We start from the raw sequence: 25,802 nt of genomic DNA, 5'->3' as shown, positions 1-25,802 counted from the left end.
GAGGAGGGCGAATTTCAAAGCAAGGTTGCGCTCCACCTAATGTATTCTTCGGAAAGTGCAAATTTGGTGAGTTCTCCTTGAAATGCAAACTGATTCCACCATCCTTACTGATAAGTAAACTCTGACCTCTGGCACTCCCCCCACCCCCCACCCCCCACCCCGCCCAATGTCTCAGGCTGTGGCTTTGCTCCATCTGCTCCATCACCTTAGCTCTGAACTGCAGGAAGTGAAAGCTTGCAACCTTATACAACCTTTAATCTTCTACCCTCGGGCAGGAGATATAGAAGTACCAACAGGTTAAAAAACAGTTTCTATCCATGGGCTAAATAAAAAAATTCCTTCCAGTAGCACCTTAAAGACCAACTAAGTTAGTTCTTGGTATGAGCTTTGGTGTGCATGCACACTTCTTCAGATACACTGAAACAGAAGTTGCCAGATCCTTCTATATAGTGAGAAGGTGGGGAGGGGTATTACTCAGAAGGGTGGTGGGAATGGGAGATTGGCAGATAGCTGAGATGAGCCTGTTGACGACTCTTAACGACTGTAATAGGTCTGTAATAGGTCTAATCTCCCATTCCCACCACCCTTCTGAGTAATACCCCTCCCCACCTTCTCACTATATAGAAGGATCTGGCAACTTCTGTTTCAGTGTATCTGAAGAAGTGTGCATGCACACGAAAGCTCATACCAAGAACTAACTTAGTTGGTCTTTAAGGTGCTACTGGAAGGAATTTTTTTATTTTGACTATGGCAGACCAACACGGCTACCTATCTGTAACTGTATCCATGGGCTGTTAGGCTGCTGAACGGAAAATAATATAGTGCAACAAGCACACAGAGTGCAATGAGATTGAGTGTTTGTGTGGGGGAGAGGGAGGCTCGGTTATTTTCCTTGTACACAGGTAACCTTGACAATAAAGGTAATAATAATGATAATATTACAGGTATAAAGAAAACAACATCATGCTTTATTCTTTGAAAGCTGAGGCTAAGGAGAGCATCACCATCCATTAATATACAGTTGTATGCAATGAAGCCAAACAAATGAATGAACAAGACTGATGTCCCTTTGGGAATGTCCGGGAACACTAGCAACCTCCCAGGTGATGCCCAGAGAGGTATTTTGAAGACGAGCTTTCCAGTAGTGAGTGTGTGTGTGTGTGTGTGTGTCTTTCAGTGTCACATCATCAGCAAGAAAAGGCAGGCCCAGAGTGCAAGGAGGGGTAGCGAGGAGGGGCGATGTGAGACACCCAGTCCAGGTGATCCAAAACCTTCAGTCCGGACCTGCTCAGGGCAGTCGGGGTGCCTGTCATATGGCTTGATGCAGCCTGCGTAGGCCAGGACATGGGCGATGTAGTTCTGCTCTTGGATGCCGTGGAAGAGATGGGCCAAGGGTCCCTGTGCCATGATGGCCACGTCCTCTCCGCCGTGGGTCTCGATGTCCAGGGGCACAGCTGCCTGCTGCCGGTAGTCCTTGTCCTCTGGATGGGCGAGAGGCAGGAGGTCAGTCTAGACTTTTGGACAGTGCCTTGGTGGCACTGTGTGAGCCCGTGGCGCCCAGGGGGCACTGAGATGGGGCTTACCGGGAGTGGGGCATGGAGGGTGAAGGAGCCCACCGCAGTACCCCCATGCACCAAAGGAGAAACAAGCTCCCTTGGCCGCAACACTTCATGGGGTCAGGGCTGATGGAGCTCATTCATCTGAGCACCTGCCATGCCCATGCCCCAACCCTGAAGGCCAGCCCGGCTGCGGCTTCCCTCGATGAGGGAGCTATAGTGGGGGCGCCTCGTTGCACCCCCCCCCGAAAATGCACACAGGGCAATGGCCTTCCAACACCCCCACGCTACGCCACTGTAGTGGCACCCACATCTCTGTGGGCCACCAGCCCCTGGGTTGCATAAGCTCATCCCCTACCCTATCAAAAGCTTTCTTTGAATGACCCGCTAAGGAAAATAATAGCGCAAATGGAATTCAAAACAGTAAGCAATGATGGCCTCTCTAGGACAAAGGAACTTGGAGAACAATCTGCCACTGGGCAAAGCACCGTGGGGCAGGGATGGTTGCATGCAGGAACTCAGGCTGTGGGTCAGTCCTCAGAGGGAAGGTGCGATAGAATGATCCATGTCTGAATCCACAATCAGCCAATGCAAGAAATGGTGTTGGCAAATGCAGATATAACACTGGTCCTGCTAGCTAGGGATGATGGGCGTTGTAGTCCAAAAACAGCTGGAGGGCTAAGTTTGGGAAACCCAGGACTAGCTTCTGCAAACCAGCCTGACCAGGCTAGCGAAGTGCAGAGCCATTAAGGAACAATGGCAAGCCAGTTACTGAGGCATTACGGGCCAAAGAACTGTCCCCCCCACCCACACCGGTTCTGTCACAGGAAAATGTGTCCTTTTGAAATCTAAAGGAGTTTCTGGGAACAAAAAAAAAAAAAGGACGTGAGCAGAACTTCATGGGTGGAAGAGTCTGAACCGAGAGACCGGGAGCCATGACTGACTGCTGCTTTGGACCCAAGCTTGCTGAAGCTATGAGAGGGGCAATGAGAGACACTCTTGTGGTATAATGTTCCACACCCCCTCCAGGTGTAGATAGGTGTAAAATAAACCATATATCTTAAAACACTACAGTCTCTGACGTGCCTGAATTCCCAATGGAAACACGACCACAGGTAGACACCTGGAATCCCCTGGAATCTTGTACACTGCTCAGCAGAGATTGGGGGTGGCGTGCAACCTCTGAAACACTGGTGTCAGTAGTGGGATCCATGTTTTCTCTGTATATGCTGGCAGGCGGAATCTGCTTTCACCTGCATTTTCAGCTTGCTACCAAACCCTTTTCTTGTCTTCCCAGTCAAGGAGGAGTCCCAGCTTCTCCCATTCTGCACTTGTTTTCTCTTCTCCCCCCTCCTTTGTCGCATCTCCCCTCGCACACAGACCGCCCCCATGTTAATCAGTTGCATCTTCCCCGCCCCACACGTCTTAACTTCTACAAACCTTTTTCAGCTTCTGCCCTGCTATGACACTACCACCCTTCCTATCCTTGCACACCCGCCTTGCACACCCCTGCTTTCATCGGCACCCCACTTCCCAGGCTGCCCCCTCTTTTTGCAGCCCCTCAGTCCATAAGCGGAGGTGGTTCTGCTGAGCTCCGCATCCAAAAGCTCTGCGTACCGATAGCCTCGGAGCTGACATCTGGGCGGCTGCCATTCCTGAGCTTGTATCCAGGTCCGTTCCCATAGAGGATACTGGTGAATGCCCGCTTGTCTTTCGCTTGCTTGGGTGCCAGGCCTGTGGAGAAACACAGACGATGCTCAGGGCTGGCTCTGACCTGACCAAAGTCAGACACACTTACAGCAGAGTGGAATCAATGGGAGGAGGGTCTCAGGCTGGCCGGATAAATAAATGTGCATTTATTTCAGCCCCCACCCCAAACCAGGTGCCCCCAGATGTTTTGAACTATGTAGCAGGAACCCACCCCCCACCCCAATCATTCTGTTTGTACAAACTTCACACACACTCACACACTACATATGCCACACTTCTGTTATAAATTCATAGAAAATCAACCATACATCGGATTTGCACTGTTCCATTTTTATTTTACTCCATTTGACAAGGACTATCAAAGGGGGGTGGCTTGGTTCTGGTCAGCCATAATCCCTTCACCATCCCAGCACATCCACAGGAGCCCTGCCCAGTTGCTATGTCAACCCTGATGATCCCAGACAGAAGACAATCAAGATCACAAAGAACTTGCATATGGGAGTGGAATCAGCATGGACTGAAACAAAGGACAATGATCAGATCTTCCCTCTGGGGGCAGGAAACTGCCAACTCCCCTTTGTCTACTGGAAGTGACTCATGGGGAGGGGGAAAGGAGGAACCAGCCAGGGGACAGGACACTCAGGTTACCACCACAACTCCTCCCTCAGCCCCTCCTTTCTGTGATGTATGCATGATGTTTCTGGGGGTGGGCTTGAGCTAGAGGATGGGAATTTCAAAAGTTTTTATAAGGGCTTGCACACCATCTTTCAGGGTCTTTCCTCTCTCCTGCAAGTGAGGGGAACACCCTGTTGCGACAGTTCAATAAAGGCCAAGCCTACAGGCTGCTGTTTTGCTCCAAGTTATCCTGGTTGGTGTCTTTGTTTTTGTCCAAGGGAGCCCTCGGATTTTTCCGGTAACAACTACAATTACCAACAGCTGTATGGTGCTGGGTTAATGTGAGTTGTAATCCAAAAGTCCTGGATGGCACCTGATTTATCTGTTTGTCCCTCACCATTTTTTTTTTAAATGCAAATGTCCTGGTTTAGCTAATCTTAGTCAACTCTCCTTCCTCAGAAGGAGAGGCTTCCAGATCTGAGGAAAAAGTAAAGGGACCCCTGACCATTAGGTCCAGTTGCGGTTGACTCTGGGGTTGTGGCGCTCATCTCGCTTTACTGGCCGAGGGAGCCGGCGTTTGTCCGCAGACATCTTCCGGGTCATGAGGCCAGCATGACTAAGCCGTTTCTGGAGAACCAGAGCAGCGCACGGAAACGCCGTTTACCTTCCCGCCGGAGCGGTACCTATTTATCTACTTGCACTTTGATGTGCTTTTGAACTGCTAGGTTGGCAGGAGCAGGGACCGAGCAACGGGAGCTTACCCCGTTGTGAGGATTCGAACCGCATTAAACAGCCATGGTGGCTTCCCCCATGGAATTCTGGGACCTGTAGTTCATTAAGGGTGCTAACAGTTGTTAGGATACCCCTACTCCCCCTCATAGAGCTACAATTTCCCAAGTTCCCTGTGAAGAGGGGTTTATTGCTTTCTCCTGCTCTAGAGAAGGGAGATTCTGATTAAACACCAGGAAGAATTTTTTAATGCTAAAAGCCATTTAACTATGGAACAGACTGCCATAGCAGGTGGCAGACTGTCCTTCCTTGGAGGTTGGATGGCCATCTGTCACGGAAACTTTAGTTGAGATTCCTGAATTGCAGGGGGTTGGACTAGATGACCGTTGGGGACCCCTACACTTCTATGATTCTATGATTCTCAGACTACCCTGGGAATTGTGCTGGAGGGGCCTTTCGCCTCCTTCCTTACGTTCTTATCTGTGTGCTAAAATTCAATCCCTTACACAAGTCATTAGCTGAAAAGGTTTAACAGAAACGGTGCCGTTCTGGGAATTTTTTTCCCCTCCTGGGAAACCATATGGGCTAGAAATTTGCTTTCAAGTTTTAAAAAGGGCAGTTCTGTTTCTCAGAAACGATGCGATTCCTAGTGCGGTTCGCACCAACGAGAATTCTTGCATTGCAGGGGGTTGGACAAGATGACCGTGGGATCCCTTTCAACTCTACAGTTGTACGATTCTATAATAATTAATAATAATTTATTATTTATACCCTGCCCATCTGGCTGGGTTTCCCCAGCCACTCTGGGCAGCTTCCAACTGAATATTAAAAACACAATAAAACATCAAACATTAAAAACTTCCCTAAACAGGGCCACCTACAGTTGTCTTTTAAAAGTAAAATAGTTGTTTATTGCCTTGACATCTGCTGAGAGGGCGTTCCACAGGGTGGGCGCCACCACCGAGAAGGCCCTCTGCCTGGTTCCCTGTAACCTCACTTCTCGCAGTGAGGGAACCGCCAGAAGGTCCTCGCAGGAGGACCTCAGTGTCCAGGCAGAACAATGCGGGTGGAGACGCTCCTTCAGGTATACAGGACCGAGGCTGTTTAGGGCTTTAAAGGTCAGCACCAACACTTTGAATTGTGCTCAGAAACGTACTGGGAGCCAATGTAGGTCTTTCAAGACCTGTGTTATGTGGTCTCGGTCGCCTCTCCCAGTCACCAGTCTAGCTGCCGCATTCTGGATTAATTGCAGTTTCTGAGTCACCTTCAAAGGTAGCCCCACTTAGAGCGCATTGCAGTAGTCCAAGCGGGAGATAATCAGAGCATGCACCACTCTGGGGAGACAGTATGCAGGCAGGGAGGGTCTCATCCTGCGTACCAGGTGGATCTGGTAGACAGCTGCCCTGGATACAGAACTGACCTGTGCCTCCATGGACAGCTGTGAGTCCAAAATGACTCCCAGGCTGCACACCTGGTCCTTCAGGGGCACAGTTGCCCCATCCAGGACCAGGGAGTCCTCCACACCTGCCCACCCCCTGTCCCCCAAAAACAGTACTTCTGTCTTGTAAGGATTCAACCTCAATCCGTTGAATTCTATGACTTCTCAGCCTGGTGGCTCAGAGTATTTTGAGACTAAGACTTCCAGAAGAGGTGGGAAAGCTTCTCTGCATTGCCCCTTGCCTCTGAGATAGGGAGCAAAATCTTGCTCTTCAAAGAGCCTGGGAACTTATTCTCACCAAAGATGTTGTTGCCCCGTGGTGTGTTGCCGCCTAAGGTGAAGACGTGCGAGTGGTCAGCTGTGACCACCATGAGAGTCTCTGAGGCGTCGGTCAGCTCCACGGCTCTCTCCACGGCCCGGTCCATCATCACAGTCTCGCTCAGGGCCAGCTTGGCTCTGCCCTTGTGATGCCCGTGGTCAATCCTGCCTCGTAAAGGAGAAAAAGGCAACAGATCAAGACCTTTTTCTCCCCGCAAGAGACACCAACCACACTGTTTCAAGCTCATGACCAAACATTCCCCCAAACATGAAAAATAGGGTGTGAGGGAGAAAGGTTCCAGCCCAGGTGTCGCCAAGCCAGCGCTCATGGGCACCCTGGCACCCGTCAAGGCTTCCAGTGCTGCCCCACCCAGAGCAGGTGACCCGGTCTGAAATATACTCAGAGTCACAAAGTGATTTCATGCTCTTTATTCAGCTCATAGTGGTGAGGAGGAATGAATGAAAGTCCCCTCACAGTATCTGCTTTATATACATTATTTACACAATGGGCTGCACATGATTGGCTAATTCCGGAATTCTACTGTAAGCCAATCAGGTTGTGGATTCACTTATATCTGGAGCATGAATGGGTGGTTCCTGCCAACCAATCATACTGCTGCATTGTTCTTGGACCAATCAGACTGCTGCATTCTGAATCCTATTGTTCTAGGACCAATCATACTGCTGCAGTTTGGATCCTATTCAACTCAGTACATAACACCGTCTCTGAGCGTTCATTTTCAAAAAGTGATCCTCTAGCTCTCCCAGAAAGAAAGTTAGGAGGTAAAATGTGCAGGTAACCTACGAAGTGGAATGAGAGCGGTGTGGTATATTTCCTGGTATCAAACAATGTTCCCCGTTGCTATTAGGCAGCAGGAGCAGCAGGGTGTGAACTCTGCATGTCAGGACCAGCAGGAAATATCTGACATCCCATAGTAAGCATAAGGTGGCCAGGCTGGTTGTTTCTCTAGTTTTGTGTTCTGCCCCATGTTCAGTTCTGTATGGCTGCCATCTTCTGTTCTGACACATGGCGGCCATCTTGTGCTATGCCACCTGCTCTATATGGCGGCCATCTTGTGCTATGCCACCTGCTCTATATGGCGGCCATCTTGTGTTCTACCACATGCTCTGCATGGCGACCATCTTGAGTTCTGCCCTGCCTCACAGCTGCCACTTTGTACTATTCCACAGGCCCTCCGTGACAACCATTTTGTGACTGCCTGCCCGAGCACTCTCTCAAAATTCAAAAAACGTGCCCACAGATTGGCAGCTCCTGTCTCTAGCATAACCTGCCTGAGGTGCTCATTTTCTAAGCGGAGGGAACCATTTTGTTTGTTCAGAGAACCACCCAGTCACGTCAGCCTCAAGCTGCAAGCCAGAGTTGCGCAGGTTCACTGCCCTAGCCAACGCGAGGCCTGCCAGTCCCTCCTCGGTTCAGACGGGAGCCAGTGCCAGTTCCCTCCCAGAGCACAGCGGTCGCCATATCATCCCCCGGGGTTCTCTGCTGCCCCTTTCAAGACGGAGAACGAAGATACTCATCTTCCACAAAGAGGAAGAAGCCGTTGGGGTTCCTGCGCAGGATCCGTATGGCCTTCTCCGTCATCTCCACAATGGAGGGGTCCGTGTTGTTGTCTCGGTCCAGCTCGTACGCCATGTCGTGCGGCTCAAAGAGACCTAGCGGATTGGATCAGAGAAAGTGAGTGTCGCTGTGGCAGGAGCCTGACCGAGATAAGGGAAGATTATGTTTTCATTATCATTGGCTATTCAGATTGGGGCGTGGGCCCAGTTGGCATTTGATCCCGGCGGGGCCTTTTCGGTGGTGGCTCCCCGTTTGTGCACTTCCTTCCCTGGGTGAAGAGCACCTGTCCCTCTCATGATCGAGTCTTGGGAGGAATCTAAAAACATTCCTGTTTACCCAGGCATTTTGATGGGAGAAAGACAATGTTCCTGGAAACCCTTCAAACATGGGCTGTGAGAAGGTGATTGTTGCTCACCATTTTAAGAATATATATATATGGTGCATTTGTCACCCTGGGCCATAGGTGCCAACTCCTTGGGGTCCTGGTTGCCACAAAATTCCCCATGAAAGGGCCGAGCACCCACAAATTTCTGGGCCATGCACTCTGCATGGCACCCACAGCCCTGGGTACCCACCGTCGTGGGACCAAGCTGGCACTCCTTTCCTGGGCTCCTTCACTCTGGGATTTTCAGATGGAGAGTAGTATGCAAATTTAATAAAATTAAAATAAATGCAAATTATTATTAATATTAATAATAATAATACTATTGCTATTATTTTACATTAGGGATGGGGCAGCCCCTTTGAGATGGTCCATGGCTTCTCCTCACCCCTGGCTACTAATGCCCATGAATTAGGTTGGAAAAATTGCTCTGCGGTTTTTTGTTCTTTTTTGAGAGTGGGTGTTAATGGGGATGGCGGCTGCAGAGAGACATTTATTAGGCAGAGTAACAAGTGCAGAGAGAGAGAGAGAGATGATTCCCTGCCTCAAGGAAATTTCAGTTTAATGTTGATTGAGTGGGAAATTAATGAAAGGACGCCTTTGGGAAGCCTTCAGGCAGGACCTGAGCACAAACAGCAATTCTCTCCACCCTTGCGATTCCCAGCTCCTGACATTCAGGCAGATTCTGCCTCCAACAGTGGGCTTGGACATTTCCCTTGTGGCTAGTAGCCATTGATAGCCTTACACTGCATAAATCTGACGAATCCGCTTTTGAAACCATCTGAGTTACCGCATCACTGCATCTTGTGGCAGGGAGTTCCATAGTTCAATGGGCTCAATCAAGATTCAGCTTGTCCCACCACTCCCCCCCACCCCCCGGGAAAATCTGCTGTTTACCACTGAATCGTAGCAAATGCCAATTGGGTTTTCTCCAGATTGGTGTTTGTTTTGATTTAGTGCTAAAGATTTCCAGAGGAAAACGGCCAGGGGAAACACTGGACCTCTGCTTTCTCAGCACAGGACAAGTGGGAGTGTGGACAAGCCCTATGGGTTGTGGACTGAGGTCCAGCTCCGAGGGCCTTCTGGCGATTCACTCGCTGCGAGAGGTGAAGTTACATGGAACCAGGCCTTCTCGGTGGTGGTGCCTGCCCTGTAGAACGCTCTCCTATCAGATGTTAAGGAGATAAAGAACTACACAGAAGGCAGCCCTGTATAGGGAAGTTTTTAATGTTTAATGTTTTGTTATATAATAATAATAATAATAATAATAATAATAATAATAATAATAATTCCAACATTCAGCTTCATTGTCCAAGAGTCCCCATATTATGGGGAAGGGAGAAAAGCTCCCCCACTTTCTCCATACCATGCAAAGTTTTATCTATCATTTCTCCTATGACTCACCTTTTCTTTCTTACAAATAATTTTGGGGGTGTGAAACCCTAAAGTAATAATAATGATAATAATATTATTATCATTTACAGTAATACCTCCGCGAACATCTGCCTTGTCTAGCGCCCATTCTGGCAAGCGTCCACAGCAAACCCAGAAGTACCGGAACGGGTTACTTCCGGGTTTGCCGCTCACACATGCGCAGAAGCGCTAAATCACGCTTTGAGCATGCGCAGAAGCACAAACCACTTTGCGCGCTTGCTCAGACTCGGCACTTTGCCCTGCATCCATTTCTGCTAGTGGCCGGGGGTCTGGAACGAATCCCGGTCGCAAAACAAGGTACGACTGTACACCCTGCCCACCTGGCTGGGATTCCACAGCCACTCTGGGAGGCTTCCAGCACATATAAAAACATAATAAAACATCAGATATTAAAAACATTTGAAAAGTAATGTTCCTAAGGGGCAAGCAGGCATAAAATGCTGAATAAAGGCAGAGTACACTCAGTTAGGACTCAGCTATGCAGCTGCAAATATAACATTTTAAGTGTGTTTCATGTGCATTATACAAATGTGACACTAGATGGCAATGGTGAGCTAACGGCAACTTCAATGTATTTTTCAAAACTTTTTTTAAAAAAGCATTTTCCCAGCGTTTTTTTATATGTGTCTAGATTCCACCTTAGTGGCTCATTTTGTCTGCTGTTTATCTGTGTCCAAACACAATCTCCCCCTGCACAGTTCACATTCCCTTGCAGGGTGTCAGGAATCAGGAAAAGTTAGCCCCCTTCCTCTGACCAGTAGGAGAGAAACAGGAAACCCCCCTAGTACTCTTACCCATAAGATGGTTGGTAGTGTTTTCATTGACGGAGGCCAGGCCTGTTCTATTCCAGACATACTGAGCTCCCTAGAAACAAATATGGGGTTCATAAATGCCAGGAATCAACAGCATATTCATTACACCAGCCTTCCCGCACCAGGGGCCCTCTTAATGTCTTGAATTACAACTCCCACTGATATGAGCTGCAGTCCAGAACATCTAGAGGGCGAGGGAGGCTGCATTATACAGGTACAATAAGTGGATATATTTCCATTGTTAGGATTACCATTTAAAGCATGTTTGCCCTATTCTTCAACCCAACAAAGGCTCCCAGAGTGGCTTACAAAGATCAGCAATAAGACAGATTCTGCCTTCAGGCTTAAACTCTAAAAGGAACAGCACAAAAGGAAAACGAGATTGGGAGGGAGGAAGAAGAAAGCAGGCAGTAGTTCTGGGTTACAGGCTTGAAATGGAAAGAGTTCAAGTAGAGGAGGAGTGAATGTTTTCTCTAAGCCACAACCAGGGTTTTCTCCCCTCCCCCTGCCCCCCACTCCATCCCACTGGACTCCCAGCCCTTCCCCAATTCCCATTACCATCCTGTTGGTCAACCACATTTCAATGAGGTTCAGGCCATCCTTCCTGGTCCCATTCTGTTTCGGATGCTCTGGGTCACTCATGTTCCTAGGCAGCATGAATTTCCGCCCTCCTCCGAGAATCACCTGCCAATGTGAATAAGGCACCGTCACTGTTCAGAGAGCATCGCCACCTCGCCAGTTATTTTTCTTTTTCTTTTTTTAAAATTCATTTTTATTAAATTTTCCATTCTAACAATCCAATCAAATCACATTAAATATTCCAAATTATACATATAAAATAATCCAAATAATCTGCGAAATTATAAAAATTTTAACGGGATTTCCCATGCTTCAAGTTCGGAGGGTTCTGACCACCTCATACCTCTACTGCATTTCATAGTCACAGAGTTATTTTTCTTCAGAATTTTCATCCCGCATTGCAGGGGGTTGGAGAAGGGCCTTCTCGGTAGTGGCACCAGCCCTGTGGAACGCCCTCCCATCAGATGTCAAAGAGATAAACAACTACCTGGCATTTAGAAGGCAGCCCTGTTCAGGGATGTTTTTAATGTGTGACATTTTGATGTATTTTAAATCTTTGTTGGAAGCCGCCCAGAGTGACTGGGTTGAATAGGATCCAAAATGCAGCAGTCTGATTGGTCCCAGAACAATAGGATTCAGAATGCAACAGTCTGATTGGTCCTAGAACAATAGGATTCAGAATGCAACAGTCTGATTGGTCCTAAAACAATAGGATCCAGAATGCAGCAGTCTGATTGGTCCACAGGAGCCACCCAATCCAGCTCCTGGTGGAAGTGAATCCACAACCTGATTGGCCTACAGGAGAATCCCGGAATTAGCCAATCACATGGGGCCCATTGTGTAAATAATGTATATAAAGCAGATGTTTTGGGGGAACTTCCATTCCTCCTCACCACTATGAGCTGAATAAAGAGCATGAAATCCACTCTCGACTCCGAGTATATTTATTAATTATTATTATTATTATTACATGAACCCTTAGGGTCCCTTCCAGCTCTACAATTCTATGATTCTATGATTCCTCCGGCCAGGCCCCTGAATGGGTCTCCCCGCCCTGCCTTGTGCAGCCACTCACGTTGATGTCTGTGTTGTGCACCAGCTGGTAGGCGATGTCCTTGCAGCCTTGGCTGGCGGCCTCCTTCGACATGTTGACGTCGCCGTACCACTCGCGGCTGGCCGAGTGGGCATAGGCGGCAGCCGGAGAGGCATGCTGCACACGGGTGGTGGTCACGATCCCCACAGACTTCCCTGTGAGGAGGAGAGGGCATGTGGGAGGCAGGATTGGAAAGAGGGGGATAGGAATGGGGCTCCCCCTCCACCCTCCCCACCATTCCCACTGCTGCCGGTTGGGCCCCCATCTCTTGTGCTTCGGCCGCCTGAGGCAGTCGCTTCACCCCACCTCAACAGCAGAGCCGTCTCCCTTGGGAGGTGGTGGACTCTCCTTCCTTGGAGGTTGATCAGCAGAGGTCAGATGGCCATCTGCCATGGATGCCGTAGCTGAGATTCCTACATTGCAGGGGGTTGGACTAGATGACTCTACAGGTCCCTTCCAACTCTACAATTTTACACTTCTAAACTGCCATTTTGGAAAGAGCAATGTATCCATTGGCATGCCAGTATGCACTGGGTCAGTGTCACGGTCCGGTTCACGGGCGATCAAAGGCCCGTCTGGCAGCGGCGTAGCGTGGGTTGTCAGCACCCGGGGCAAGGCAAGTAATTTGCGCCCCCTAACCTGCCGCCGCTGCCAGCTTCTTCTTGCTGCTGCCTGGTCTGGTCTGGTGTGGTTCTCTCCCGCGCTCAGCGCTGCGCTGGGCGGCCGCTGCACTGTCCCTCCCCCAGATAGTCCCTCGCTCTCTCTCCGCATCGCACGCCTGGCACCCACCCCCTCCACAGTGGGCGGTGACCCAGCGGCTCGGATCGGATTCGCACAGCCAGCACTGCAGTGAGAGAGAGTGAGTGAGCCAGGTAGGGGCAGAGAGCTGCGAGTGTGAGCGAGCGCCCCCCCCCAGATGTTGCGCCCGGTGCGGCCGGCCCCCCCTGCACCCCCCACGCTACGCCACTGCCGGCTGGGGACATCAGGACCAGGGCAAGATGGTGGAGTGGGAGCAGGAACAGGAGTCAGGAAGCCAAGAGTCTGAGGGTCAGAGAGCCAGGAGTCAAGAAGCCAAGGGTCCGAGGGTCAGGAAGCAAGGAGTCAAGGAGCCAAACGCAGCAAGGCAGGAAATGTGTTGCTGTGGCAAAGAGCCAAAGGGAAATGCTGACCTTATATCGCTTCCCAGCTCTTGCCACCAGGTGCTGTGAGTAACCAATTGGCCTCACCTGTGCAGCTGCATCTCGCCTCTAGAGAACAAACTTAGGAAGGTCCCAGCCCTGCAAAGCCCTACTGGTCACAGGGCCCGGCTCCTACATGCACTCCTGACAGTCAGACACCAAGGAGAGATAACCTTTGAGGGGTTTAAAGTGGCAGGGAGTAGTCCTGCCATGTGACCCAACATGCCTTTAAAAGAGACACTTGTCATCTGTCTCCTTCATAGGAGGGTCATTGGGAAAGGCGTGGAAATGGGAAAGCTAAATAAGCAGCGGGTTGGACCAGCACTCCAGCGGGGAGGAGTTTATGCCTGCTTTCCAATAATATACACGCTTTTTTGCGTGAAGAGCTACTGCATTTTTCCGCTCCATTGGACACACCGGACCATAGGAGGGGGAGAACAGGGGGAAAAAATTTTTTCTTGTTCTCCCCCTCTAAAACAAGGTGCGTTCAAGGTACATTCACCAGAGCTTGTGGGGCTGGCGGTGAGAGGATGCGCTGCTTTCCCCCACTGCCAGCCTCAAAGATCCCTGAAGCCTTTGGAGCGCAGCGCCCCGCTGCCCTGCAGAGGTTTGCGCGCAGCCGTCCCCAAGCTAGAGCAGCGAGACAGAGCGCTCCGCAGTGCTCCGTCTTCCTGTTCTGGCTTTGGGCTTAGCGACGCAGCCTGCATTCGCTCTATAGGATGCACACACATTTCCCCTTAATTTTTGGAGGGGAAAATGTGCGTCCTATAGAACGAAAAATATGGTACATTGCAAAATTCAGAGAAATGCAGGTTTTAGCGGGCAGTTGCTTTTTGGTTCCTGTATTTGGGAAATCAAATCAAATTTCTCTCCCCCATGTTTTATGGTGTTTCGAATATTCTGTTGGGAGCCGCACAGAGTGGCTTTTATTTTACCCCAGATGGGCAGGTAATAATAATAATAATAACAATAACAATAATAATAACAACAACTTCTACATGGAGAAGGAGCTTCCAGCCCTGGAGGAAGGCTGATCTTTGTCAATGCTCCTCCATCTGACCCACAATGTCTCCCTCTTTCCCTCAGCTCCTACCTGACAATGTTGCCCGATGCAGCACAGAGTGGACTTCGTTGCCAAAGGTGGTGTTGCATTGGCCCAAGGTGGCACGAGCACTCAGGCCCAGGGTTTTAGCATTGGCCTTCACCCCGCACAGGTAGGCAGTGGCGGTTCCAGCGCTGTCAGGCACCTGCCGGTCCACATTGTACGTCTGCCGATAGAAATGGAGAGATGCTGCGATTCAGGGAGGCCTGGCACAAGACTGGCAGGCGGCCGTGTAGCAAGGGGCCAGGAGCTCATCCTGAGAAATGTTACAGGAAAGGGATGTTTAGCAGCTGTCCGGGAGGATATTTCTTTGTTAAGGATGCTGGGAATGGCAGCTCAATTAGGCCAGCACCCTTAACAAACTACAATTCCCAGGATGCTCCATGACTGTTCATTGGATCATAGAATCATAGTGGGAAGGGACCTTGAGGGTCATCTAGTCCAACCCCCTGCAATGCAGGAATCTCAACTAGATTGGACATGACAGGTGTCCATCCAACCTCTGCTTTAAAAATGCCAAGGAAGGAAAACCCACCAGATCTTGTGGGAGTCTCTTCCAATGTAGAACAGTTACAGTGGTACCTCGGGCTAAGTACTTAATTCGTTCCGGAGGTCTATACTTAACCTGAAACTGTTCTTAACCTACTTTAGCTAATGGGGCCTCCCGCTGCTGCCGCACCGCCGGAGCACAATTTCTGTTCTCATGCTGAAGCAAAGTACTTAACCTGAAGCACTAGAATCATAGAATCATAGAGTTGGAAGAGACCACAAGGGCCATCGAGTCCAACCCCCTGCCAAGCAGGAAACACCATCAGAGCACTCCTGACATATGGTTGTCAAGCCTCTGCTTAAAGACCTCCAAAGTAGGAGACTCCACCACACTCCTTGGCAGCAAATTCCACTGTCAAACAGCTCTTACTGTCAGGAAGTTCTTCCTAATGTTTAGGTGGAATCTTCTTTCTTGTAGTTTGGATCCATTGCTCCGTGTCCGCTTCTCTGGAGCAGCAGAAAACAACCTTTCTACCTCCTCTATGTGACATCCTTTTATATATTTGAACATGGCTATCATATCACCCCTTAACCTCCTCTTCTCCAGGCTATACATGCCCAGCTCCCTTAGCCGTTCCTCATAAGGCATCGTTTCCAGGCCTTTGACCATTTTGGTTGCCCTCCTCTGGACACGTCCAGTTTGTCAGTGTCCTTCTTGAACTGTGGTGCCCAGAACTGGACACAGTACTCCAGGTGAGGTCTGACCAGAACAGAATACAGTGGCACTATTACTTCCCTTGATCTAGATGCTATACTCCTATTGATGCAGCCCAGAATTGCATTGGCTTTTTTAGCTGCCGCATCACACTGTTGGCTCACTATTTCTGAGTTAGCGGAGTCTGTAACCTGAAGCATATGTAACCTGAAGCGTATGTAACCTGAAGCGTATGTAACCGTAGGTACCACTGTATTACTGTCAGAAGGTTATTCCTGATGTTTAGTCAGAATCTCCTTTCTTGTAACTTGAAGCCATGGATTCGAGTCCTACCTTGTGGAGCAGGAGAAAACAAGCTCCTTCCTTCTTTCATCTGACAGCTCCTTAGATATTTGAAGATGACTATCCTATCTCCTCCCAGTCTGCTCTTTTCCAGGCTAAACATACCCAGCTGCTTCAACCGTTCCTCATCAGGCTTGGTTTCCTGACCATCTTGGTCACCCTCCTCTGCACACCTTCAAGCTTATCAACATCCTCTTTAAATTGTGGAGCCCAGAACTGGACACAGGACTCCAGGTGTGGTCAGGGTGTGGCCACACTCCAGGTGTGACCTTGGAAGGAGGTGGACTCTCCTTCCTTGGAGGCTTTTAAGCAGAGGCTGGGTAGCCATCTGTCAGGGATGCTGGAGCTGAGATTCCTGCATTGCAGAGGGCTGGGCTAGATGACCCATGGGGTCCCTTCCAACTCAGCAGCCCTATGATTATGTGAGTTAAGGTTGCAATTCCTAGGCACACTTACCTGGGAGAAAATCCCAGGTAAAGGCTTGATGGGAGGGAAGCCTTGGGAAATAGGCAGGCTGGGAACTTCCTATCCCTGAACTGGGTGAGGGCGAACACAGCAGCGTGCAGCGGCACTCTCTTCCTTGGCACAGGCTCCCACCTTGGACAAGGCGACGTAGGGGAATCTCTCCATTGCCAGCACGCTCTCTTCCCCGGAGCCTCCGGCCAGCTGGCCCTTGTAGATTCGGGCGGCTGTGATGGTGGGCACGCCCATGCCTGAAAGGGCAGAAGGAGGGTCATTAGAAGAGTTGTCAAGGGGCTCAACAAACGGGTGGAACAGGTTCAGCGCCTGCCTTTGGAGAGATCAACAGGAGGCACATTCTTCCACAGGGCCTACTTCCTACTATTCTGGTACCCGTTACAGATAGGTAGCCGTGTTGGTCTGCCATAGTCAAAATAAAAAAATTCCTTCCAGTAGCACCTTAAAGACCAACACAGTTGGTCTTTAAGGTGCTACTGGAAAGAATTTTTTTATTTATTCTGGTACCCGTTTAAGCAGTCGTGGTTTCTCCCAAAGGATCCTGGGAGCTATAGTTTGCTAAGGGTGCAGAAATGGTACTACGGTGCTTTAAATGTATGGAGCGAATGTGGCCTTTGTCCTTGCCGGAAAGAAAGGGACATATTTCATATTTCCCCCTGTTACAGAAGCACATCATTAACTTTCACCCTCCTTAATGACACTAGCCTCCGCCAGTTAATCAACTGCAACTTAAGTTGATTAATCTACTAATTAAAGCTTGCAGCCCTGATGGTATAAATAAACACTATTGCATTAAGCAAGACCATGGTCTTGCTTAGCTGGTCCATTATTTACTATCTCCTTCAGAAGGAAGTTGACTCCCTTGGAGGTTTTTAAGCAGAGGTTGGATGGCCATCTGTCAGGGACGCTTTAGCTGAGATTCTTGCCTTGCAGGGGGGTTGGACTAGCTGACCCTTGGGGTCCCTTCCAACTCTACAGTTCTATGATTTTTGTAACTTTGATGTGGTTTGTAGCAGTGAGTGCCAAGCATTAAAATGAATCGGTTTTAGCAGAACCAGGCACTGTGCTAAATGCAAGGGTAAATGGATTGAGAGCCAGACTCAGTTTCTTATTTATTTTTAAATAAAAGCATCACCACTAAGGGGCTGAGCTAAGGATCAGCAGTTTCCTTTTCCAGATCTCACCTGTGCTATGAACCTGCTAGGTGACTTTAGGCAAGAAACCCTCAATCGCAGAAATGTGGGGGTGAATGGGATAATCCTGGCCCACATTACAGGGTTGGTGTTAAGGGTTACAAGAATACATGTGAAATCCTTGAATCCCTTTGTGAAATACTAAGGGTCACCATCGGCAGCTGTGACATATAAACCTACAGATTGAATACATTGAAAGATAGCTCACAGGGCATTAAACATAAGTGTGAAGAGACTCCTGGCTGCAAGGGTGTCGTAAGAGTCAAGATGTCTGGCAAGACGTTTGTAGGAATTTGCTGACACTGACAGATGACTCTAGGGCCTCACTCCTCCTCAAAGCCTGTGTCACTGATATTACTGTTGCTCTTCTGATAACACTGCTGCTTAGCTACCTTTTCCTTACTGCGGGGATTAATTTCTACTGTACGTGCAGAGCTAAGACAAGGAAACACCTCTATAATAAGCCTGTGCAATTTATAGCGCCGTGGATTCCACTTTTGTGGTTTTCCAGCAAGTAAAAACTGTCTTAAAACATCGCGGCTAGTGCATTTAATTGAAGAAAATCCACTACGTGTCTTTTTGTCGCTGAGAGTTTTGTCAAACCGCTGGACATTGAAATCTGTACTTTATTTTTTTATATTTTTTTTAAACAGCTCAATAAATGTCTCATTCTCCACCCACCAGCCCCAACGTGGGTAGAGGGGAATACCCTTCAACATCTCTCTGATGAAAATAGGGATGTACTGTATAATAATAACAATAATAATAATAGTATTTGTGCCCCTCCCCATCTGACTGTGTTGCCCCAGCCACTCTGGGTGGCTTCTAACATATATAAAAACCTTATAAAACATTACACGTTAAAAAGCTTCCCTAAACACGGCTGTCTTCCTATGTCTTCTAAAGGTTGCATAGTTACTTATCTCCTTGGCTCAGGGGTTGCATAACTCCGATAAGAAAAGGGACGTCCTAAGGGAAAGCGGGACATTCCGGGATCAAAAGAGAAACCAGGACGGCTTCTGTAAATCCAGGACTGTCCCTGGAAAAGAGGTTCTGGAGGGGCCAGCCTCCTCTTGGGATGCTCCTGAGATGGCCTCAGATAACCTGGAGGCATGCAGAAGAAGTTGGGGGTTATATGCTTCCCTACAAGAAATGTGCAGGAAACAGTGCCCTCTGCACAGCCTTTCGCTTCTGCACAAAAGCGCTTCGGCCACTGGGAGCTTTGGGTCTCCGCAGCGCTTGGCTCTCCCCGCCTCCCTCCTCCGATCCAGAAGTCTCCCCCATCCCGCCACCAGTCCCTAAGATAAGCTGCCAGAGGGCGGAACGACCTGGCAGTCAATGGCCTGCAGTGACCCAGAGAGCCTCCCACCTGCGAGGGATGATGATGAGTGGGTCTTGGCGAGGTCTGCGGCTGCTCCTCCGCCTGCCAAAATCCACTTTGCGCAAACTCTGGGTTGAGTTATGCGGAGACGGCTCTCTGACGGCGCCAGAGGCAGCGGCCAAAGGGTGTAAATCAGCTTCATGAAGGGGAGCTGGAGAGTGGCAGGAGGGAGGCTGGGCCTCACCTTAGAGAGGAGGAAGAGAGGGCTGGACTGCTGCCTGGTAGACCTTTGCTGGCAGTGCGGAGCCAAAGGAAGCAGAGACCAGGGAAATGCTCCCTTTGGAACTCCAGCACTGGGCCAGGGTCTTGAATCACAGGGACACAAGAGGCTGCCTTATACCCAGTCAGACCCTTGCTCCATCTAGCTCAGTATTGTCTGCACTGGCTGGCAGCAGCTCTCCGAGATTTCGGGCAGGGAGTCTCTCCGAACTCCACCTGGAGATGCCACCTGGGCATCTTCTGCATGCAAAGGCAAATGCTGAGCAAGAGGTTCGGTGCGCCTTTTTGACTCAAGCGGGGTCCAATTGTGTCCAAACAGAGATGAAAACTTGCTGCTTGAACTCAGGGAGCGTTGCACAAAGTTTGGTTACAACAGCTAAAGAAGTGTCCAGGGGCACAGCAAACAGATAAACAACTTTGAAGAATATACAGTAGAATTTTGTGTGTGTGTGTGTGTGTGTGTGTGTGTGAGAGAGAGAGAGAGAGAGAGAGAGAGAGAGAGAGAGAGAGAGAAATTGGGGTGGCAGCAGACCCTCCAAGAGTCCTATTTTCCAGGGACAGTCCCAGATTTACAGAAGCGGTCCTGGTTTCTGGTTTGATCCTAGAGTATCCTGCTTTTCCCTATTGTCATCGGATAAATATTGGAGGATATTTGACCCCCAAACCATCTGAAGGCAGTCCTGTTTAGGGAAGGGTTTTAGTTTTTTGTTTTATTTTTAATGTTCTGTTATGTTTTTACATATGTTGGAAGCTGCCCAGAGGCTGGAGCATCTTGTCAGATGGACGGGGTATAAATAGTAAAATTATTATTAATGGAATAGGACATCCCTATTTTCATCAGAGAAATGTTGGAGGGTTTCTGGTAGGCAGATGCAAACTAGAATGTGGCTCCTGCAAACTTAACAGTTGTGTGAAAGGGGGGCCTTAGTATTGCATTTCTCTCCCACCTCTGAGGAGCTCCATGTGGCATTCACACTTCCCCCCCCCCTTTTATCCTCACAGCAGCTCAGGGGAGAGGCAGTGATTCGGCAAAGATCACTCAGGGAGGCAAAGATCACTCAGGGAGCTTCATGGCCGAGCGGGGATTGGAACCCTGGTCTCCGGGGTCTTAGTCCATAACTCTAACTGTACTGGCTTTCGCTTCACAGATTTGGAGACCCACCCAGGCCCCATAGTTGTGTGCACCTATAAATCTGCCCCCAGACCCACTCTGAGTGCGCAGCCTTGTACACCCATGTGCAAACTCACCGTCTCCTAGGAAGAGAATGACGTTCTTTGCTCGGTGGTTCATGGGTGTCAACTTGAGTGCTGATTCCAGGGTCTGCTTGGCTTTCATGTTCCAATATTCTGGGTCCTTTTCCTCTTCTAGAAGAACCAGGGGAGGAGAAAGTTACTGCTCTGTATGCCTTTGTGTTGGCTGGTCTGAGTGAAAACTCAGCTTCTGCCTAACACAGGGGTGAAGCACGTTGTGGCTCTCCAGATATTCTTGGACTCCAGCTGCCACCACCCCTGGCCATTGGCCATTCTGGCTGAGATAGATCCCCTCACATCTGGGCACAGGTTCCTCAGGCCTGGCCTAAGGCATTCAACTGTGGAATCTGAAGGGGCGTCTCCATCCCCATTGTTCAGCCTGGACACTGAGGTCCAGCTCTGAGGGCCTTCTGGCAGTTCCCTCATTGCGAAACCAAGGTTACAGGGAACCAGGCAGAGGGCCTTCTCGGTGGTGGCACCTACCCTGTGGAATGCCCTCCCACCAGATGTGAAGGAAATAAGCAGCTATCTTATCTTTAAAAGACATCTGAAGGCAGCCCTGTTTAGGGAAGTTTTTAATTTTGAATGCTGAATTAACACTCGATTGGGAGCTGCCCAGAGTGGCTGGGGAAACTCAGCCAGATGGGTGGGGTCTAAATAAATTATTATTATTATTATTATTATTATTATTATTTTATTATTTCTTAAGAAATTTTGAAGCTGAAAGTGGACCTGAAGAAGCGCAAGAGCTCTTAGGGAAGACTCTTTCAGAAATGTCTCTATTCCTCTCCAGCTCCTGCCCACATGTATTTGCTTCCCAAATCCCACACTTCAACAACCATCCATGAGTCTTATCTCCTTGGCACTGGGACACCAGGGATATCCCTCTCCCCCAGCACTGGGTTTAGGGTGGCGAGGGCAATGCCACCACCAGAGTGCGAAGCCCAGGAGGCACAAAACTGAGAAGATCCATAATTGAGAAGATTCCTGGGCGTCACATTACAAAAGATTGCAAAAGTCTGCTGCTGCTGCTGCTCTCCCACTTTGAAGCTCGGAGCTGTGTATACATTTGGGAAGGAGCAGCTCATTTGCCAAGGACATGATAAGCCCCCTGAGGCAATTTCCCCAAAGGAAATGGCCTCTTCAAAGACCAGAGCACCCCAATTGACATTCCTCACCCAGTCTTGGGACAGCGGTGAGCTAGCGGTGGCTAGAGTATGATAGCGACCTTCCACAGATGTTGGCAGTCTACCACCAGATGCCAGGAACTCAGAAGGAAGGACGGCTACCACCATCTTTGTGACCTGATGTTCTTGTGAAGCCTTAGGAAATGAGATTCTAAAATTGCCGCATCAGCCTTTGCTTCCTGTGTTTGGAGGCAGGGGGCTTGTGAATTGCCCGTCCCAGGGAATTCTTATCAGCAAGGCTGCATGGGATCAACAGATCCAGTTGGGACCTGACCTCACAAGGAGCAAAGGTCACAGGCAACAACCGCCTGGTCCCTAGCAAAACAGACCATGCCCATTCACAACCCTTGCATGCTCATTAATCACCCGTTGATCAGGGGTTTGCCTTTTAAATGACTGAGCCTCTTCGCTTAGGAGAGCTGTGCGATTGGCAAAGGAATCAAATAGGCAGAGCATCCTCATTTGTTGCTTATAAAAATTGCCTGATATGCACAGACTCATTCATCCAGGGGAGGGGAGTGTGGGCATAACTTATTTATTTTTTATGACAATTTCTGTCCCATTCTCCCTCACCGAAGGACAGATAGCAGCCTAAAATGCAATAAAACCATGTTGAATACCCAATAATTAAAACGACAGTTATTAAAACTTCATCATCCATAAAGAAAGTTCGGGGGCGGGGAGAGAGAGAATCATATTCCTTCCCTTTCTTTTCCTACACACACACACACACACACACACACACCAGATTTCAGATCCCTCAGGAAGTCCTGCTTCTCTGCCCACTTTCCTGGTGCAGCTGGCATAGAACACTCAGGCAAACTATGGTGGAGCAGGAGACTCTTGAGAGTCCCATGGACTGCAAGAAGATCCAACCTCTCCATTCTGAAGGAAATCAGCCCTGAGTGCTCACTGGAAGGACAGATCCTGAAGCTGAGGCTCCAATACTTTGGCCACCTGCTGTCATGAGAAGAGAAGACTCCCTGGAAAAGATCCTGATGTTGGGAAAGATGGAGGGCACAAGGAGAAGGGGACGACAGAGGACGAGATGGTGGGACAGTGTTCTCGAATCTATCAGCATGAGTTTGACCAAACTGCAAGAGGCAGTGGAAGACAGGAGGGCCTGGCGTGCTCTGGTCCAGGGGGTCACGAAGAGTCGGACACAACTAAACAACAACAAAGGGGGGAGCATGAATGAACAAGGGAAGCTCTGCTTGCCCGCAATCCCTTTTCTATGCAGCCAGGTGCCCCCCAAACTCCAGTTCTTTGCCTCTGACTTCCACCTACCAACTTTGGGGTGACCTTGTTTGTGCCAACGTCCCCAGAACCTGAAGCAGATCAGCGTGCATAAGGACATAAGGATCCCACTCATCGCACATCCATGACATTTTGCTTCCCCCAAACTGAGCCTCGGTCAAAGCGCAAGAGGCTCAACCAGGGTTGTCCTCTCAGACTGCTGGTTCCCTCACCACACACTTCTTTTCTTGAGGGTCAGCTGTTCTTTGCAGCTTTGCATTGTGTTGGAAGCAACTGACTGATTTCCTGCACAATCTCGTTTGGCCCAGTTTGTTCCACAACCCTCTTGTGGATATTTGCAGAAGATAACACAGAAGCCATCTCAGCGGAGGTGCAGGGAGAGTGACAATGGTAGTCTCTGCTCTCGGCTGCAGCAGCAATGCCTTGCAAATCTTGCCCAACATCCTCTTTAAGCAAGACCAGACCAGACCATAAGATACCAACTGGAAGGAAGTGGGCAATTTGTTTCCAGGACACGCTCTGTGCATTGATGCAACTTCTCTGAGAAAGAAACAGCACAAATTCTGCAAAAGTAAAACCCAGAGTGGGGAGAACCTTGTGAGTTCACCTGCTGATCTCAGCCCATTTTATGATGATGATGATTATATGGGCTGGGTTTTACATTCTTGCTTTATGATTTGGACTAACACAACTTTCCTCCGTTTTGAAGGATGCTCAGAATACTTGCCTGCCCTCACCCTCCCTGCTTAGCAAAGGTTGGCAACAGAGCAAAGCGGGACACAGACTTTCTGCAAAGTAAGAAACCGTGTAGATCAAGTCGTACCTCTGAATTTGGACCTGTGCTCCCGTTCTTCTCGTAAGCAGCATCACTACCTTTCCTTAAGAATGCTAGGTGAGCCTTGCAGCTGGATCAGGCCAGAGGCCCGTCCCATACGGTATCCTGCTCTTCCAGTGGCTGACCTGCCCTAACAGCTACCTGGGGAGCAGGACCCAAATCCTTCCAAGCGTACAAACGGCAAAGCAGTAATAAGCACTATTAAAAACAACATCAAGTCCTCAGACATTCAAATGCAACAGGACAAGCTGTATAAAACCAGCTAGGACCCCTTAAGCTTGCTTCATTTTTTAAGAGAAGGCAGTTCCTGGGGAAACACTCTGCACAAGCCCAGAAGGGTACTTTCCTTGGGCTGTTATTGAAAGCAGAAGCTGGTTCCTTTGCTCGGGGGGTTAGAAGTCAGGATCCCTAAAAGCAGGCATGCAGCTCCCCAGAACATGGCACACTCCCCTCCGTCCTAGCCAGAGCATCACCGCTGTGCAGAAAACAAAGCCAGCTTGAATGCTTACATTACAGTACAGCCCTTTCCATGGTTGGGCTTTGAATGTCTACAGAAGACTCTCTGCTCTCGTCAGATCAAGCACCCACTGACTTAGGTGAAGTTTATCTCCAAGTGAAGCAGAGGAGGGCCATAGCACAGTGGCAGAGTGCCTGCCTTGCATGTAGAAGGTCGCAGGTTCAATCCCTGGCTTCTCCAGGTAGGGTCGAGAAAGACTCCCTGGCTGAAATCCTGGCAAGCTGCTGCCAGTCAGTGCCGACAACACTGATCTAGAGGGACCTACAGATCTGAAATTGTATAAGGCAGCTTCCTATATTCTCTCTCTCTCTCTCTCTAAAAAAAAAACCCACACAAATAAACACACAACAACCCTCTTTTCCAGAAACTTGGGCTGGTGGCCGATTTGGGTCCAGAAGACCCTCTCTCAAGCTGTGAAACAACAAGAGATAGCTTTGTTTCTCACCTAAGGATGTGGCAGAGAGGCAGGCACAGAAGCAGAAGAAAACCTGGATCCTGAGGGTAGCCAGGGGCTTCATCCTGCAGCCAAGCCAAAGATGGAAAGAGTCCCTGATGAAAGACCGCAGCTTCTGAGGCTCTGGGGTTTTTATGCTCCTCCTCTCACCTTTGGACCCAGGGGGGCACGGGGCCAAAAGGCTGGGAGGGGTGGGAAAGGAAATGAAGATGACGTCCCATCCCCTGTCCCGAGAGAAGTACCGGTATCTGCCCACAACACAGTTTCATCACAGCCTTTCAAGTCTGCGGTGGGGAGAGCATTTTTCTGCTGAATCGGCCAGCCTATCTGTAGGCTCCAGGGCTCCTCCCGGACACCTCTTCTGAACACCAGCTCCGGAAGGAAATCAAAGGCTATGGCCCTGTTGAGGAGACCACGCAGCCACTTGCAGGTTTCTGCAAAGAGATAGGGAGTCTTCCTCCTGTGGGCCCGGCCAGTGGAGAGTCAGGCGGTTAGGGTCCTCTAGGACACAAAGGCTGCCCCAGAGGTCACTGCAAAGCTCATGCCTGCCTCCTTAGCTGCTTCCGCTGAACTGAGTGGCAAGGACACTTTGGGAAGTCAACACGCATGGAAAAACCGAGTCCTGCTTCCTTCCATAGAACTGGGAAGATCTGGTCTGGTCTGGTCTGCTGACGACTGGAAATTGCCCAGGATGCACGTTCCCTTCCTGCCCAATGTTGCATTTACTCGCTTAAAATCAGAAGGGCAATGCAAAACGGTGTCTGAGCATGTCAAACAATGGAATTTGAAAAACACATACAAATACATTGGAGTTTACAAGTCAAGGGGAATCCAGACAAGTCCAAAGTACAGGGTGGAATGTAGCTCAGTGAAATGCACACGCCTGGCATGCACAGGGTCTGATTCCTGGCATCTCCTGAGGGGCAGGAAAGAGTCTGGGACCCTGGGGGGCCTCTGCCT

The 25,802-nt window shown here is 49.5% G+C and overlaps 1 protein-coding gene across 1 annotated transcript; it reads right to left on the bottom strand.

Moving 5' to 3' along the window:
• Positions 1-947: 947 nt before the first annotated feature.
• Positions 948-25,303, bottom strand: LOC309533137 (alkaline phosphatase-like). Its single transcript, XM_082224317.1, has 11 exons — positions 24,834-25,303; positions 20,590-20,706; positions 16,669-16,784; positions 14,517-14,691; positions 12,228-12,400; positions 11,132-11,257; positions 10,556-10,625; positions 7,906-8,040; positions 6,347-6,538; positions 3,174-3,290; positions 948-1,481 (listed from the first exon to the last, which is right to left on the bottom strand). Exons 1-11 carry the CDS (start codon positions 24,904-24,906, stop codon positions 1,180-1,182), a joined length of 1,596 nt encoding a protein of 531 aa, XP_082080443.1. The 5' UTR covers positions 24,907-25,303; the 3' UTR covers positions 948-1,179.
• Positions 25,304-25,802: the final 499 nt, after the last annotated feature.

The sequence above is a fragment of the Podarcis vaucheri genome (assembly GCF_965113315.1).
Source record: "Podarcis vaucheri genome assembly, chromosome: 5".
Lineage (NCBI taxonomy): Eukaryota > Metazoa > Chordata > Lepidosauria > Squamata > Lacertidae > Podarcis > Podarcis vaucheri.
The sequence above is the reverse complement of the archived record's forward strand: the minus strand, read 5'-3'. Positions and strand labels throughout refer to the sequence as shown.

What these genes read in the sequence shown, in the direction of transcription:
- LOC309533137 (XM_082224317.1), bottom strand. Translation starts at nt 24,906, where the DNA reads ATGAAGCCCCTGGCTACCCTCAGGATCCAGGTTTTCTTCTGCTTCTGT. An exon ending in CATTCTCTTCCTAGGAGACG is followed by an intron (nt 16,785 to 20,589) that starts GTGAGTTTGCAC and finishes CTGCCCTTTCAG; the next exon opens with GCATGGGCGTGCCCACCATC. An exon ending in GCATCGGGCAACATTGTCAG is followed by an intron (nt 12,401 to 14,516) that starts GTAGGAGCTGAG and finishes TCCTCCTCACAG; the next exon opens with GGAAGTCTGTGGGGATCGTG.